The 14,046-nt window shown below is 56.8% G+C and overlaps 1 protein-coding gene across 2 annotated transcripts in view; it reads left to right on the plus strand.

Annotated features, from left to right (window-relative positions):
- Positions 1-2,414: 2,414 nt before the first annotated feature.
- The window catches only part of Gga1 (golgi-associated, gamma adaptin ear containing, ARF binding protein 1), a 19,293-nt gene continuing 7,661 nt past the window's right edge, over positions 2,415-14,046 (plus strand). The window contains exons 1-9 of one of the 2 annotated variants that reach the window (XM_005379210.2): positions 2,415-2,848; positions 6,256-6,340; positions 7,519-7,594; positions 9,176-9,274; positions 10,205-10,328; positions 10,666-10,766; positions 11,541-11,621; positions 13,567-13,707; positions 13,781-13,862. In XM_005379210.2, coding sequence (XP_005379267.1) covers positions 2,806-2,848; positions 6,256-6,340; positions 7,519-7,594; positions 9,176-9,274; positions 10,205-10,328; positions 10,666-10,766; positions 11,541-11,621; positions 13,567-13,707; positions 13,781-13,862 — 832 coding nt within the window. In that variant the 5' untranslated portion in view covers positions 2,415-2,805. Of the gene's footprint in view, positions 2,849-3,354; positions 3,444-6,255; positions 6,341-7,518; positions 7,595-9,175; positions 9,275-10,204; positions 10,329-10,665; positions 10,767-11,540; positions 11,622-13,566; positions 13,708-13,780; positions 13,863-14,046 lie in introns of those variants that run through there. The other variant, XM_005379213.2, reaches the window with a different exon arrangement.

Consider the following 14,046-nt stretch of genomic DNA (forward strand, 5'->3'; position numbering starts at 1 on the left):
TGACTTCTTGTTTTATTTTTTGTTGGATAACTCATCCATTTCTGTCCAGGGTGAACGGGTCCCCAGAATGAGGTACCCATGGATGAAAAGAAAAGTAAGAAAAAAGAAAACCAAGAGAGGCAAAAATTCTGGGATCGGGGTGTACAGCCTCTCAGACTGCAGCCCCGATTACCAATCTCAGTCAACTTTTTTTTTTTTTTTTTTTTTTTTTTTTCTGGTACCAGGAATCGAACTCACGACCTTGCGCTTGCCAGGCAGGCGCTTTTGCCGCTGAGCTAAATCCCCAGCCCCTCTCAGTCAACTTTTAATGAGCGAGAACCCAGGGCATAGCTAGTACAAATGGGTGGATACCAAAGGTTTTAGCAAAGATAATTAAAGGATTATCCTTCTCCACATGTAATCCCAGCCTGTAATCCCAGCACTCAAGAGGCTGAGACAGGGGTTCGGGATTTAGCTCAGCGGCACAGCCCCTGCCTGGCAAGCTCGAGGTCATGAGTTCGATTCCCAGTACTGGAAAAAAGCCAAAAAATAATAATAATAAAAATTTAAAAATCGTTAAAAAAAAGAGGCTGAGACAGGAGGATCCTAAACTCAAGGTTAATCTGGGCTGTATAATAAAGTCTTATCTTAAGAAACTTGAACAAATAATAAACAAATCACTGTGTCCTCAATGCATTCTAAACAAAGAATGTCCTCCACAATTTTTGTTTTTCTTTTTTTGAGACAGGGTCTCACTATGCAGTTCAGGCTGACCTTGAACTCACCACGTAGGCCAGGCTGGCTTTGAATTCCCAGTGATCCTCCAGCCTCTGCTTTCTGAGTGCTGAGTTACAGGTATGCACCACCCGGCTAAAAGGTAGCTAAAAGGTGACTTCTGAGCAGGGCATAATGAAGCATGCAGCGCTGTGATCTCAGCACTCAGGAGGCTGAGGCAGGAGAATCTCCAGGTCGAGACTAGCCTGGGTTACACAGTGAGTTCAAGGCCAGCTTGGTCTACATAGCAAGACTTTGTATCTAAAAATCTGGAATAGGGGCTGGGGATTTAGCTCAGCGGCACAGTGCCTGCCCGGCTGGCGCAAGGCCGTGAGTTTGATTAGCGGTACCGGAAAAAACAAACAAACAAACAAACAAAAACCAAAAAAACACATCAGGAATAATAAAGTGACTTCTGACAGCGTGGATATGCCTTTAATTCAACACAGTAAGTGCAGCTTGCGTTTTATTTCACTAACAATTCATCTTAGTAATAAAAGGAAGTTCCAAGTACATCTTCTGTTACAGCTTTTAAGACTGCAATAAACATACATAATCCCTTTCCTATATAATTTTAATGGCCTGCGGGACAGAATTTAGCATTCCAATCAGCTCAATGGGTGAATTTAGTGGAAAAGCTGACCCAGATGAGGTCACTGCGATTTTACAAGGTGAATGAGGTCACTCGCAAAGGCGCCGGCCCCACAGAGCCGGATTCGCCAGATCCCCTACCCTCAGTTATGCTTTAACTCTTTCCGGCCAGGGCGGCTGGAAAGGGCACCAAGGGCAGGTTCCCCCGTGGACCGCCAGGGGGCGACGGAGAGCAACCGACCCGGCTCGCCCGGGGCTTGACGTCCCTGGGCGGGCGGTGAGAGGCCGGGATGGAAAAGGCAGGTGAGGGAGAAGCAGAAGATCCCCGAGACTAGAAAGTGTGTTCATCCTGCCCGCTCCTGTTGCGGTGTGTCCTTCACCAGTATCTGTGCGCTGGTGCCGCCTGGATGTCTTGTAAACAAAAGCTTGACTTTTTGACCTTTCTTAGAGCTCTCTAACGACTCCCCCGATAGTGCTTACACAAAAAAGCCAAACCCAGGACCCGCGTGATCTTCCCCAGCCCGCTTCCTGGAGCCTTATAGAAATACTTGCATTCCCTGATCTCATCTGACTCTCATCCTGAACAGATGTTCAGCAGACGTTCCGGCTAACTCGTCTCCTCCTCTGCGAACACTCTCCTGACAAGAACGGCCCCTCGCGCGCGCCAACACCCAGTCTGGGGAAAAAGGACCCCTCCTGTATGTGCACTACCCTGTGGGGTTCCCCTATCACTTCGTGCAACGAATATCTATACCTTTATCCTTCTCCAGTGCCTATCGTGGAGCAAAACAAAAGCCATGAGTTCATTAAATGTTTGCAGGATGAATGCAGTAGGGAATACAATGCAATAGTCTGACACTGTAACCTCAGGCAAACCAACTGTCTCACTCGCGGGTCTGTAGTGAGGAGTGACGATGTCTAAAAAGTGCTTAGAACAATGCCTGGGAGACAGCCAGCACCAGATATCGACTCATCCTCGTCATTGCCACAGCCGCCAATGTATGTCATTGCCCTTTTAAGAGACCCTCCCACCTTTTCACCTCAGCGGAAGTACCCCTCTGGGCTCCGGAAGTGACCTCAGAGCCCCTCAGAAACATGGCCCCCAGAGCGTTCTTCCGGAAGCAGTCACAGGCACCTCTGTGACGCAGAACGAGTTAGAGCGTCTCGTGGGGTTTCCATGGTGTTATCCTCAGCCCTCAGTCTCTCCGCCTACCCTTCGGCCTGAGCGCCGGGAACGGAAAAGCCGGCAGGCGATCCCATCCGCGCGGCGGAGAGGGCTGGAGAGCAGGTGACGCTCTAGGCGAGCGCGCCCGCACCTCTATGGTGCCCAGCGCTCCAGCGTACCGCTCCCGCGCGGCAGGGAGGACGCTGGCCCTTTAATCCGTGGAGGGCGGTGCCGAGGAAGTCCCGCGAGAGCTGCAGGGGGCGGGGGGCGGTGCCGAGGTTGGGGGCCCGTGGCGGATGGAGCCAGCGATGGAGCCGGAGACTTTGGAGGCGCGAATCAGTGAGTGTCCGGGAGGGGCGCGGGTCGGACCGGAACCGGAACCGGGGGTGCGAGGCGGTCCCCTTCCCGGCGGGGGCGGGGTACGCGGCGCCCCCTCCTCACGCCCCGCCCCCGGCCCGGGAGGGGCGGTGCCCCAAGTCCACCCCTCGGACCCTGGCTGGGAGAAGACCCCGCCAGCTGTGCGACCCGCGGGGCCATGACCCTGGGCAGGGAGTGAGCTGCGCCCGGAACCTCCGGGACCCAGAGAGCAGCCCCAGTCCGCTCCGGCCCGGGCTGCTCTTTCGAAGCGCGGCCCCCCAAGTCTCCCTTGGCTTCGGGAGGGAGCGAGCGAGTCCCAGGACTGCATCGCATACCCGGGAGGGACGGACCCTTCTCTCCTCGGGCCCCAGTCTTGCCCTCTCAGGCTCTGCGTGGCGTGATTCCCTCCTGCCCTATCCTTGAGCCTGCAGCTGTTCTCAGAGGTGCTCCTTCCCTGTCCAGGAAGGGGAGCACTCCCTGCCCCATCTGATCCCCCAGCTGCCCCCCAGCACTGGCCACAGCGCGACAAACCCCCAGACCCTACAGGCTTGGGAGGGTCGCGTCTCAGATTACATAAGTAAGTCAGTCCAAGTTCACTGTCACTACCCTCAGCCCAACCTTTATTTCCTGCCCCTCCATCCAGGGTTCCTTTCCTGGCTCTTGCTTGGAGGCCTCTGCTGCTCTTCCTGTCTCTTCTCAGAGACAGCTTCTTTCCAAACAAGCTTCCGAGCCCCCAGACCCTCCACTGCAGCGTCCTGTCCCAGCGTGCGGAGGACCTCCAGCCCTCACTTCCCTGGGCTCTGCCCCTGAAAAGCTGTGATTCGCTTCTCCTCGCTCTAGTGGCAGCTCTCTCCCGAGGCTTTTCCACCTGTCGGACCCTTGTCCGAACCAGGTCCTCAGAGAAGCCGCTTGGGTCAGAGCACGCCAGGAGCTGTGTCCATGGCACGGGGTTAGCACCAGTCTTGAGCAGAGTTGACACCCTGAAGTTGGCCTCAGAACCACACAGTCCCAGGGGATGTTGCAGAGTCCTCAGCCAGCGCGGTGGGGGAGGGGGCGGAAAGGAGACGCTCAGCGGCCTTTGACTGTTCAGAGTGCCACAAGTGCCCAGGACTGGCAACTTGGGGTGATAGGCGGGGCCCTGGCTGACTGTTTCAGATGGGCTGCAGGACTGCAGCTCTGGATGATGCAGAACAGCGTCAGGTAAGAGGTGGGGTGGAGCCCAGCGGTGGAGCCTTGCCTGGCACGCCGTGTGGTCCTCGATTCCATCCCCAGCACAGGAGAACACACACGTTAAGGTTTAACTACTAGGGATTTTCTCGGAAGCCAGAGGCCAGAGGCCAGAGGCCAGAAACAGGCAGGAGCTGGAGATACTTGAGCCTAATGGGTTCATGCTCCGGTTGTTCTCTTTTTCTTTCCCCTTGTGTCCTAGCAAAACTGGGAGTTTTTCTTTAGTGGAGATTTGAAAGTAAAGAGTACTTTCTGGTGGCGTAAATGATGACACTGTCACCGCTGTGGAGTGACAGGGTGGAGTCACACGCTCTTGTGAAATAGCTCTGTCCCTCTCATAGCGCTGTCCCCTGCTGCCATCGTAGAAGGCTCTCCCCCAGGTCAAGTAGAGAGGACTGGGTACCCAGGAGCCAGGGAGGTGGGTCAGCTCCTCAGACGCAGACGCCCTGGATGGAGGCCAGTAGCCGGGGAGAAAGCTGGTGTCTCCTGAGGGGCAGCGCTTCCTGTCTGCAAGTTTCTGACTCAAGCTGGCTCCAGACTCAGCTTCCCTGTCTCACGCAGGGTCACATGTCTTTGACACTTGAAGGGACTTCCTGTTTTAGGGTCCCCGCAACTGGATATCAAGCAGGCAGTGTTCCTTTCGTTTTCTTTCTAACTCCAGGCTGGTGCGCCCAGCCTTTGGCCCATGTTGGGAGAGTGGGAGGCCGAGGAGATGGGTGCCTTCTGCCCGGGGCGAGTACACTCCTGAGACCCCTGGGGGTTTGCAGGGCTGAGCTTCTGCTCAATCCTTCTGTTCCTCAGAGGAGGGTCCCCTGGTTGTACCCAGAGAGAAAACACCTGGCTCCCATCCTGGCCAGCCGTACCTCCTGGAGGGCCTCCGGGGCCTGCAGTCCTCTGAACCCCTCACAGTGCTGTGGCGTTCTGCGTGTGTTAACCTGAGCGTTCAGTGTTTCTGTTCCTGGGCCTGAGCTTTAGGACGGCAGGGTTCTGTCGTCTTGGCTGCTATGGCTCCAGCACCCAGAATATTTATTGAATAAATACGAGTGGAGGGAGTGGTTGCCAGGCACTGGGATGCAGGGCCTCGAGGTCACAGGGTCATACACAGGCCCCTAGTAACTGGGCAGGAGGCCCGTGCTGGTTCTCCAGCCTCCTCCTGGGCTGCGTTCCCACCACACCCCAGCTCGGTGCTTGACTGGGCTGGAGACGGGAAGCCAGGAGACCGGCTGTGGGGAAGCGAAGGCCCTGCTGTGGCCCGCCTCGGCCTGACCATGCCCACAAGAGTTTTGTCACCTGAAATTGGTCCGTATTTCACTCCAGCTGTCTAAGTGGGGAGATTATGTGACCCACTAGACTGCTGTCTAACCACTGTCCGAGGTAGCTAGGTCTTGTTTGCCTTCCCCGTCCTGTAGACCTGTCTACCCTGTGCTGGCCATTCCTGAATTGGATATCCCCAGCCCCACCCCTGCTGAGCACAGCTGACCCTTCATTCATTCATTCATTCATTCACCCAAGGAGGGGAGGCAGGTGTGAGCGCAAGTGGCTAGGCCACAGGGCGGAACAGCCTGGGGGACTGCACACTTGGGCAGGAGTGGCTGGCGCAGGGCTGCCTGGAGGAGGTGGCCTGGGCCTCTCCTGGGAAAGCATGGCTTTCTGACCCCAGCATGAGGATAAAAGCCACACTTCATTCTGAGGCCCTTCATGCTCTGCCATGAGCTTAGCGATCCATGCCCTTCACAGCCTGTGAGCACCATCCCACCCTGCCTGGACGCTCCATCCACCTTCCTGGCTCCAGGTTAAGCGCCTTGCCTCCCTCTGTCACACTTGATGAAGCACCTAGCCTCCCTGGGCCCCTGCCTGGCAACTTACTCCTTGAGGGAGGCCTGTGGCTTTTCCCCACTCACCTCTGATCTCTTCTGAGCACAAATTCTGTAAGAACAGTGGGGCTGCTGTTTCCGTGAGCAGAAGCAGCAGGTGAGGTCAGTGTGGCAGGGTCCCATCTACAGGGGAGGTGGCAGGGTGCAGAGCGAGCCCTAGGCACAACTCTAAAAGCGGTGCGAAGCTGAGCGGGAGCCAACGGCCATGTGCTCATCTGTCCCCCATCGGGACATCTGCGCTCAGGGCTGAGGCTGCTCGGGCCCCACTGAGCCCCTCTCCTCTTGCAGACAGAGCCACAAACCCCCTGAACAAGGAGCTGAACTGGGCTAGCATCAACGGCTTCTGCGAGCAGCTCAACGAGGACTTCAAGGGGTAGGTGGCCCCCGCGCACGCTGCCACGCTCAACAGAACCAGTGTGCACTGTCACGTGTGCTCCAGGCCCCAGACAGACAGACCTAGCTGCCCCGGGACCAGCTTCCCTTCTAAGGACGTTCCACAGCGGACCTGGAGAGCAGGCCCTTTGTATCAGGGCTGCTTGTGTGATGCCCTCAAGGGCCCTTGAGGAGCTGAAGTGGAGGGACTTGGCGGTTTACCCCTGGGCCTCACAGCAGACAGCGGCAGTCCTGAGGTGTCAAGGCTAGACCAGGTTGTTCCCCGAGCCAGTGGTTGGTGCGGGGCCTGCCAGAGGGAGGACTGTATGCTCGCCTGCTGGCCCCGTTGCTCAAGGAAGAGCGAGCATCCTGGAGGCCCGTCTAGAGTGCACTCTGGGCCACCTCACACTTGACTCGGGCCAAGGCCTGGGGGTGGACACTCAGCCAGCTCTCAGGAGGTGCAGAAGCCTGGGGACCACAGATCGGGGACCTGGCCTCCACCCCGTCATGGGTGCAGGTGACCGACATGTGCTGGGGGTCAGGCACCCCGGAGAAGCCCGTCCCCTCTCTCAACCGAGTAGCCGAGGGCTCTGAGCCTGCGCTTCTCCGCTGTGTGAGGGAATGAGGGTGTTGGTCCCAGGGAGGTGCCGAAGGCTTCCCTGTGCCCGCGCATTTCGGGCAGGAAAGGGCTGTGAAGCACCTCGCACACCTTCAGCGCTCAGGTACTCCCCAGACAGTGCTAGCCATCGCTGTCACTGGCGACAGGGCTTTATGACCTGGTAGGCACTGTCACCACCTCCACCGTGGAGCAGCTCTGACTCCCCCAGCAGAACATTCCTTGCTGCCGCGAGTTCCCGGGGAGCTGTGTCTGGCTGGCTGTCGCGCATATTGTCAGGGTTTGCTCCTGGACTGGGCCTGGGAAGGCCATGGTCCCATGCTGTACTTGTCCCTACAGCGAGCCAAAGACAGAACATGTGGTTCTTAAAGCCAGCTGAGGGGCCCTGCCTGGCCATCCCGCCACTGTCCCAGATCCTCCTCTGATGCAGAGAGCAGGCTGGGCCGTGGCCTATGCCCTAGGATACTGCAGAGGGCCGCAGTCCCCGTGGGCTCAGCCGGTGTTCTCCTCGTGGAGGGACTGGGGCGCCATCGCAGTCCTGGCACTGTTGTTCTCTCACGCAGGCCTCCACTTGCTACCCGGCTGCTGGCCCACAAGATCCAGTCCCCACAGGAGTGGGAGGCGATCCAGGCTCTGACGGTGAGGAGGGGAGAAAGGGTGCCTGTCACCGGCACCCCTAGCCTGGTGATGGTGCCGGACTGAGGCCCAAACTAAGATTCTTGGGGTTTCATAAAGCTCTGTTTAGAGCCCAAGGGCGTTGTGACCAGGTGGCCCGGGATGGAGCCAGCCTCTGAGGGTACCACAGCAGCCTCCTGCCCCGGCCTCTGTACACATAGGCATGTTGTTGAGCGGCGGGGTGAGGGCCAATGGCCCAGGGGTCCCTACTTCAATTGCACAGAAAGATGCCTGTCTGGGAGGCACGGTAAACAGCGAGTCAGCTGGGCATGGGGAGCACAACTGTAATCTCAACTACTCAAGAGGCCGAAACAGGAGCATCCTTTTTTTTTTTTTTTTGGCATTTTTTGAGACAAGGTCTTGCTGTGCAGTTCAGGCTGGCCTTGAGCTCGCTTTGTAGCCCAGGCTGGCCTCTGAACTCGCAACAATCCTCCTGCCCCAGCCTCCCGAGTGCTGGGATTATAGGCGTGCGCCACTATGCCTGGCGAAGCAGGAACATCTTAAGTTCAGGGTCAGCCTGGGCAGCTTACTGGGATATTATCTCAAAATATAAGGAGGAGGAAGAGTTCTGGGGATACAGCCCAGCATTCCCTGGGTTCACTCCCTAGGCCAGGGCCTCACCAAGACCTGCTGAATGAGGACCCTTTCAATATGTTCATCCAGGAATCTGCATGTCTGTAGTGCTCCTTGCCAAGTTCAGTGCAGGAGCATCTCACCCTCCCTGGTCTCCAGACCCAGGACAGCACTGTCCTTCCAGCGGAGGTGCCGGGAGACCCCCACGCTCAGGCTTGAGGTGTCACAGCTGTGCCACTAGCAGATGAGGATGATGGGCTGTCCATGCTGGGGCCGTGTGCCAGCCGCCTCAGAGCAATGAGGCAGGGAAGAGGAAAGGTTTTCCTTTTAGTAATTGCATCTTTTACCAGATGTGGTGGTGCACGCCTGTAATCCCAGCACTCGGGAGGCTGAGGCAGAGGGATCGTTGAGAGTTTGAGACCAGCCTGGGCTACAAAGTGAGCTCAAGGCCAGCCTGAACTGTATAGTGAGACACTGTCCCAAAAAGAAAAAAGAAAAAAAAATTGCATCTTCTATGAGTGTGTTAGCTTTATTTCTCAATTGTACAGGAGTCCTGTGGTTTCACAGATACAGTTCCAGAAAAGGCAAAGTAAATGGTACCAAATTAAAAGAAGAAAAGGGGGCTGGAGGTGTAACTCACTGGCAGAGTATTTACCTGACCTGTATAAGGTCCTGGGTTCCGTCCTCAACACTGCAGTAAAGAAAGAAAGAAATTAATTTTTTTTAAAAAAGAGAAAAGCAGTGAGAAGAGTGTGCAGGGCCTGCCCAGATGTGCCGTGGAGAATGGAGAAGGCAGTGCCAGTCCCTCCGCGTCCCGGACCCATACCCAAGGGCGTGCTGACCAGTCTCAGGCCCTGGACCCTCCGCCCATGGCGTCCTCAGGGTCGCTGCCCTCTTCTCCTGTGCTGGCCGGCTGTGGGAGGGGGCTGCTTCCTGTCGTCCTGCCCGGACCCTCACTCACCTTCCGGCCAGGTGCTGGAGACATGCATGAAGAGCTGCGGCAAGAGGTTCCACGACGAGGTGGGCAAGTTCCGCTTCCTCAACGAGCTCATCAAGGTTGTGTCTCCCAAGGTGCGTGCCCCTGGCGCCGGCAGAAACCGGGGGATGTCGGTCGAGGGCGGAGGAGCCTGGGGTGTGTCTGCCCCTGGGTCCTTCAAATTTGGACTTAGCAGACACAGACCCTTTAGCACAGGCCCCTTCCCAACTGGGCTGGCGACAGCCTGGTGCTTTGCGAAGAGCCCTCCCTTCCCGCTAACCAGAGGGAGGTGCCAGGTGCCACCGAGCTCCCCGATTGCCTGGAAGATGGCTTGCCCAGCTCCAAGATCACTTGATACTTACCTGGCCATAGCGCTCACCTGGTGTCTGGCAGAAGGCCTCTCGGTCCTTGCCACCCAGGAGTGGCCTCCTTGGGCCATGGCATCCGAGGCCACAAATCCGAGCTGGCAGATGGGCCAGACCCCACGCTGGCCTTGTGAGGAGTTCTCCTGTGGGCGTGGACATGCGCAGTGGCCCTGGATGAGGGCCATCCCTCAGCATCCCTCGCTCGGCCCCAGTCTCTGTCCAGAGCTGCTGAATGATTCTGCAGGCTCCATCTCCCTCCCAGGTGGATGAGAGCCGCCTCTCCCAGCTGGGTGTGCTGCTGGCGACAGGGTGTGGGGCGCAGGCCCTTGGTTCCACACGTGCCCCTTCCCTAGTCAGCTGGAAGCCTCTGGCTCCTCCTCAAGGTCACAGGGTTGTCCATGCGTCACCTCTGAGAAGGCGCTGTGCTCTGGGCCTTCCCTGGTCAGCTCTTCATCTCCAGCACAATGGGGAAACCGAGTCACAGGGCTGATGTGGGCAGTAAGTGGCAGAGCTAGGAGGTGGGTTCAACGCTGCTTGGGCAGAGATTGAGGAACCTGGAGGCAGAGCTTTGCCAGGGAAGGCACCCGGCTTGGGCTGGACTTGGGGCTGTCACAAGTAGGGCTGGGCAGTGTCACAGTGTCCCTCTCCTCTCCACTGAAGTACCTGGGCTCCCGAACGTCAAAGAAGGTGAAGAACAAGATCTTAGAGCTGCTCTACAGCTGGACGGTCGGCCTGCCCGAGGAGGTGAAGATCGCAGAGGCCTACCAGATGCTTAAGAAGCAGGGTGAGGCACCCCAGGCCCCTTCTGGGGCTCCAGCAGCTTCAGGGGCTTCAGGCCAGCAAGGTTGCAGTCTGCCCCTAACTTCTAGAGAACAAATGGCCAGTGGGGCCTTTGGCTGGCTGGGCCAGAGGCCAGCTTAGGTAGAGAAAAGGTGGGTTTGGGTCAAGTTTTCCCTCTGAGCATGGCCTCGAAATTTGGGTACTCAAGACTCTCTCCCCATGCAGCTTGACACACAGCTCAGAGGAAGAGATCTGCCTTGTTTTGTCCTACCCCGTCCCCAGCTCCCCACTGCCCCTGGCCTGGGACCTACTGATGGCATTGCTGACCCTGTCTACTGTAGGCATCGTGAAGTCTGATCCCACGCTTCCAGAGGACGCTGTCTTTCCCCAACCCGCTCCTCGGCCCAAGAACATGATCTTTGAAGATGAAGAGAAGTCCAAGGTGAGGCTGCAGGGAGGAACTGGGCACTTGGGCCACTTGAAGCAGAGGCTTATACTGAGAATGGTCCCTGTAGAGGGTGACAGGCACCATTTATAAAGCTCTTCCTGGTGCCAAGTACGTCCTGTGTGTTGTTCCTGCATTTAACACACATAGAAGATGTCCCTGAGTTAGCTTGAAGTGTTTGCATGTCTCTTCTTTTTTTGAGAGAGGGTCTTGCTGTGTCATTCAGGCTGGCCTTGAACTCCTGGTAATCCTCCTGCCTCAGCCTCCTGAGTGCTGGGATTACAGGCATGCACCATGCCCGGCTGAGTTTGTATGTCTTTATGTAATAATGGATTAGACGATAAGGACTAAACAAAGAGGTGGAAGTGGACTTCTCTCCCTAGCTCTGCTGGCCCCAGAGGGGGACAACATGTCCATATCCTAGATGGTTCTCAGAAAGCCACAGTGATGGGCTGGGGATATATATCAGCAGCACAGGTGCCTGCCTGGCAAGCAGAAGGTCCTGAGTTCAATTTCTGGTACAAAAAAGAAAAGAAAGCCACAGTGACACAGGAGGCTGCCATGGAGGACGCCCCGCCACCAGGCTCTAGGGGGAGGACTTCGCTCGCAGCGCCTCTCCTGTCCATAAGGACAGCCACCAGGTGTTGGTAAATTCCTGCCAGTTCCGAGAGAGCTTTAGCAACTTGCCCAGGTCCCGAGGCCGGGAATTGGGGTGCTGGCCTGAGGCTCCTGCCTGATGCTGCCCTCATAGTCACACACCTGTCCCTGCAGATGCTGGCACGCCTGCTGAAGAGCTCCCACCCTGAGGACCTCCGAGCGGCCAACAAGCTCATCAAGGAGATGGTGCAGGAGGTGAGGCAGGGCCCAGGGCATAGGAGGCAGGTGGGCAGGGCGTGGCCCTGGCGCTGGGTGCACGCATAGGCCAGAGGGCCTGCTGCAGGCCGTAGCCGCCTGAGCTAACAGCCTTGTACAGACATCTGCAAGGCCAAGGCTGCTGTTCCCTGACATTAGATGTGAATGCAGGTGGGCATGGCTCGGTGGTGGATCGCTTATATGGCGCTTATAAGCCTGGCTTCCGTCCCCAACTGCAAAAGAAAAATAAATTGACCCTTAGTATGTGTTTTAAAGTATGTAGGCAAGTGTATTATGTGTGTATGAATGTACATAGACAGTCATGCATGTTTAATATATGAGGAAATGTAGGTTTTGGGGGGTACTGGGAATCAAACTCAGGACCTTGCACTTACTGTACCACTGAGCTATATCCCTGGCCCCAAGTAAATATAGGTTGAGGATGTACACTGAATCTTTGGGAGGACATGCTGAGGGTTGACCCCAGGGCCTTCACACTGAGCTACGTCCCCTGTCCCCTTTTTATTTTTTTATATTGAGACAGGGAGAGCGAGGGATATAGCTCAGCAGCACAGCACCTTGCTTGGCAAGCATAAGGTCCTGAATTCAATTGCAGGTACCAAAAAACACCAAAATACACTGAGACAGGGTCTCACTAAGTTGCTAAATTCCCCAGGCTGGGCTTGAACTTTCCATCCTACTGCCTCAGTCTCCTGGAGTGCTGGGATTACAGGCATGTGCCACAGCACCCAGCTCTGAATACTTTATGGATTAGGGAAAGTCACTAAGAAGTTTGCTGCCAGGCGTGGTGGTGTAACCTGTAATCCACGCACTCAGGAGGCTGAGGCAGGGGGATCACTGAGTTTAAGGCCAACCTGGGCTATATAGTGAGTTGCAGGCTAATCTAGATTACATAGTGAAACCCTGTCTCAAATAAATAATAGATGATAGATAGATAGATAGATAGATGGGGCTGGGGTGCAGCTTATGGGTAGAGAGCCTCTGGCTGCAGTCCCCAGTACTGACAGAAGTTTGCAGGGTGGTGGTTAGTAGCAGAGATGGGAGCAGAGCTGATAATCAGTGTGAAAGGTTAAGGGCTACAAAGCAGAACCTGGTGCAGAAGTGGGTGGGGCTGCCCTTAGCCCCATGTAGCCAGATCATCAGATAGTTGTCTTGAAAAATCCATGTTTCTGCATAAAAAGTGTGGGCTTCGCAGAAGCTGCCAGCTCGTCCTTCCGGGAAGCGAGTTCTCTCTCAGGCTGGTGGGCTGGTCATCAGCTGGGGTCCTGGACCAGCTACTGGATGCTCCTTTGAGTCTCCTGCCCGGGCTCTGTAGAGGCTGCATCCAGGGCCCAGAGGGCACAAGTTCGGGGTTGTCTCAAGGGCCACACTGCATACCCTGACAGCTGAGAGAGTTGAGCCCCTGCCAAGGAGCGAGATTCTGCCCGCTGCACAGCACGTGCGCACCCTCCCCTCTGAGAGGGAGGTACGTGCCCAGCAAGAAGACTGACTGGGGTCACTTCCCATGGCCACCTTTAAAGGCCCACATTCACTGGGCAGGACTGAGCTTGTCTCCAGGTCGTGCTTGCTGGCTGTGGCAGTCCGCTTTCGCTGCCAAGCATGGGAACGTCTTCTCAAGGGTCAGACACAGGAGAGCAGGGGTCACCTAGAGCCCCCAGTGTGGATCTAGGACTCTAGCCCTTCAGAAGCAGCTCCCAGGCCACACTGGGGATTGCTGTGAGCTCCTGCAGAGGCTGGGCCTGGGGGCCCTGGCAGCATGAGTGGAAATGACCACATGGTGGCAGAGGGCTTCCAGGACCAGCGTACCCTGTCCTGGACATAGTAAGCGCCAACCATAGTTGGCGTCACACCCAGCCAGCCCCTGTGTTCCTTCGGGGTGGGCAGTGCCTGGTGCGGCTCTCACTGTGTGCTTCGGCCTACACAGGACCAGAAGCGGATGGAGAAGATCTCGAAGCGGGTGAACGCCATCGAGGAGGTGAACAATAACGTGAAGCTGCTGACGGAGATGGTGATGAGCCACAGCCAGGGCAGCGCGGTGGCCGGCAGCAGCGAGGACCTCATGAAGGTGCGCTGTCCCCTCCCCACTCGGCCCGTGCCAGAGCCCCCTGGCCCTGATGTGCCCACCCTGCTGTCCCCAGGAACTGTATCAGCGCTGTGAGCGGATGCGGCCCACGCTATTCCGACTGGCCAGCGACACGGAAGACAATGATGAGGCCTTAGGTGAGCCTGGCGCAGGAGCTGGAGTCCAGCGCTGTCTCCCCACCTCCCCAGCCCCTGCTGGACATCTGCAGTTGCAGGGAGCCTCCACGCGGGGGCCCCCTTACCCAGCACTGACTGGGCTTTCTGCATTAGAAAGAAAGGCCCCCTTACCCAGCACTGACTGGGCTTTCTGCATTAGAAAGAA

The sequence above is a fragment of the Chinchilla lanigera genome, unplaced genomic scaffold (assembly GCF_000276665.1).
Source record: "Chinchilla lanigera isolate Chin_1 unplaced genomic scaffold, ChiLan1.0 scaffold00012, whole genome shotgun sequence".
Lineage (NCBI taxonomy): Eukaryota > Metazoa > Chordata > Mammalia > Rodentia > Chinchillidae > Chinchilla > Chinchilla lanigera.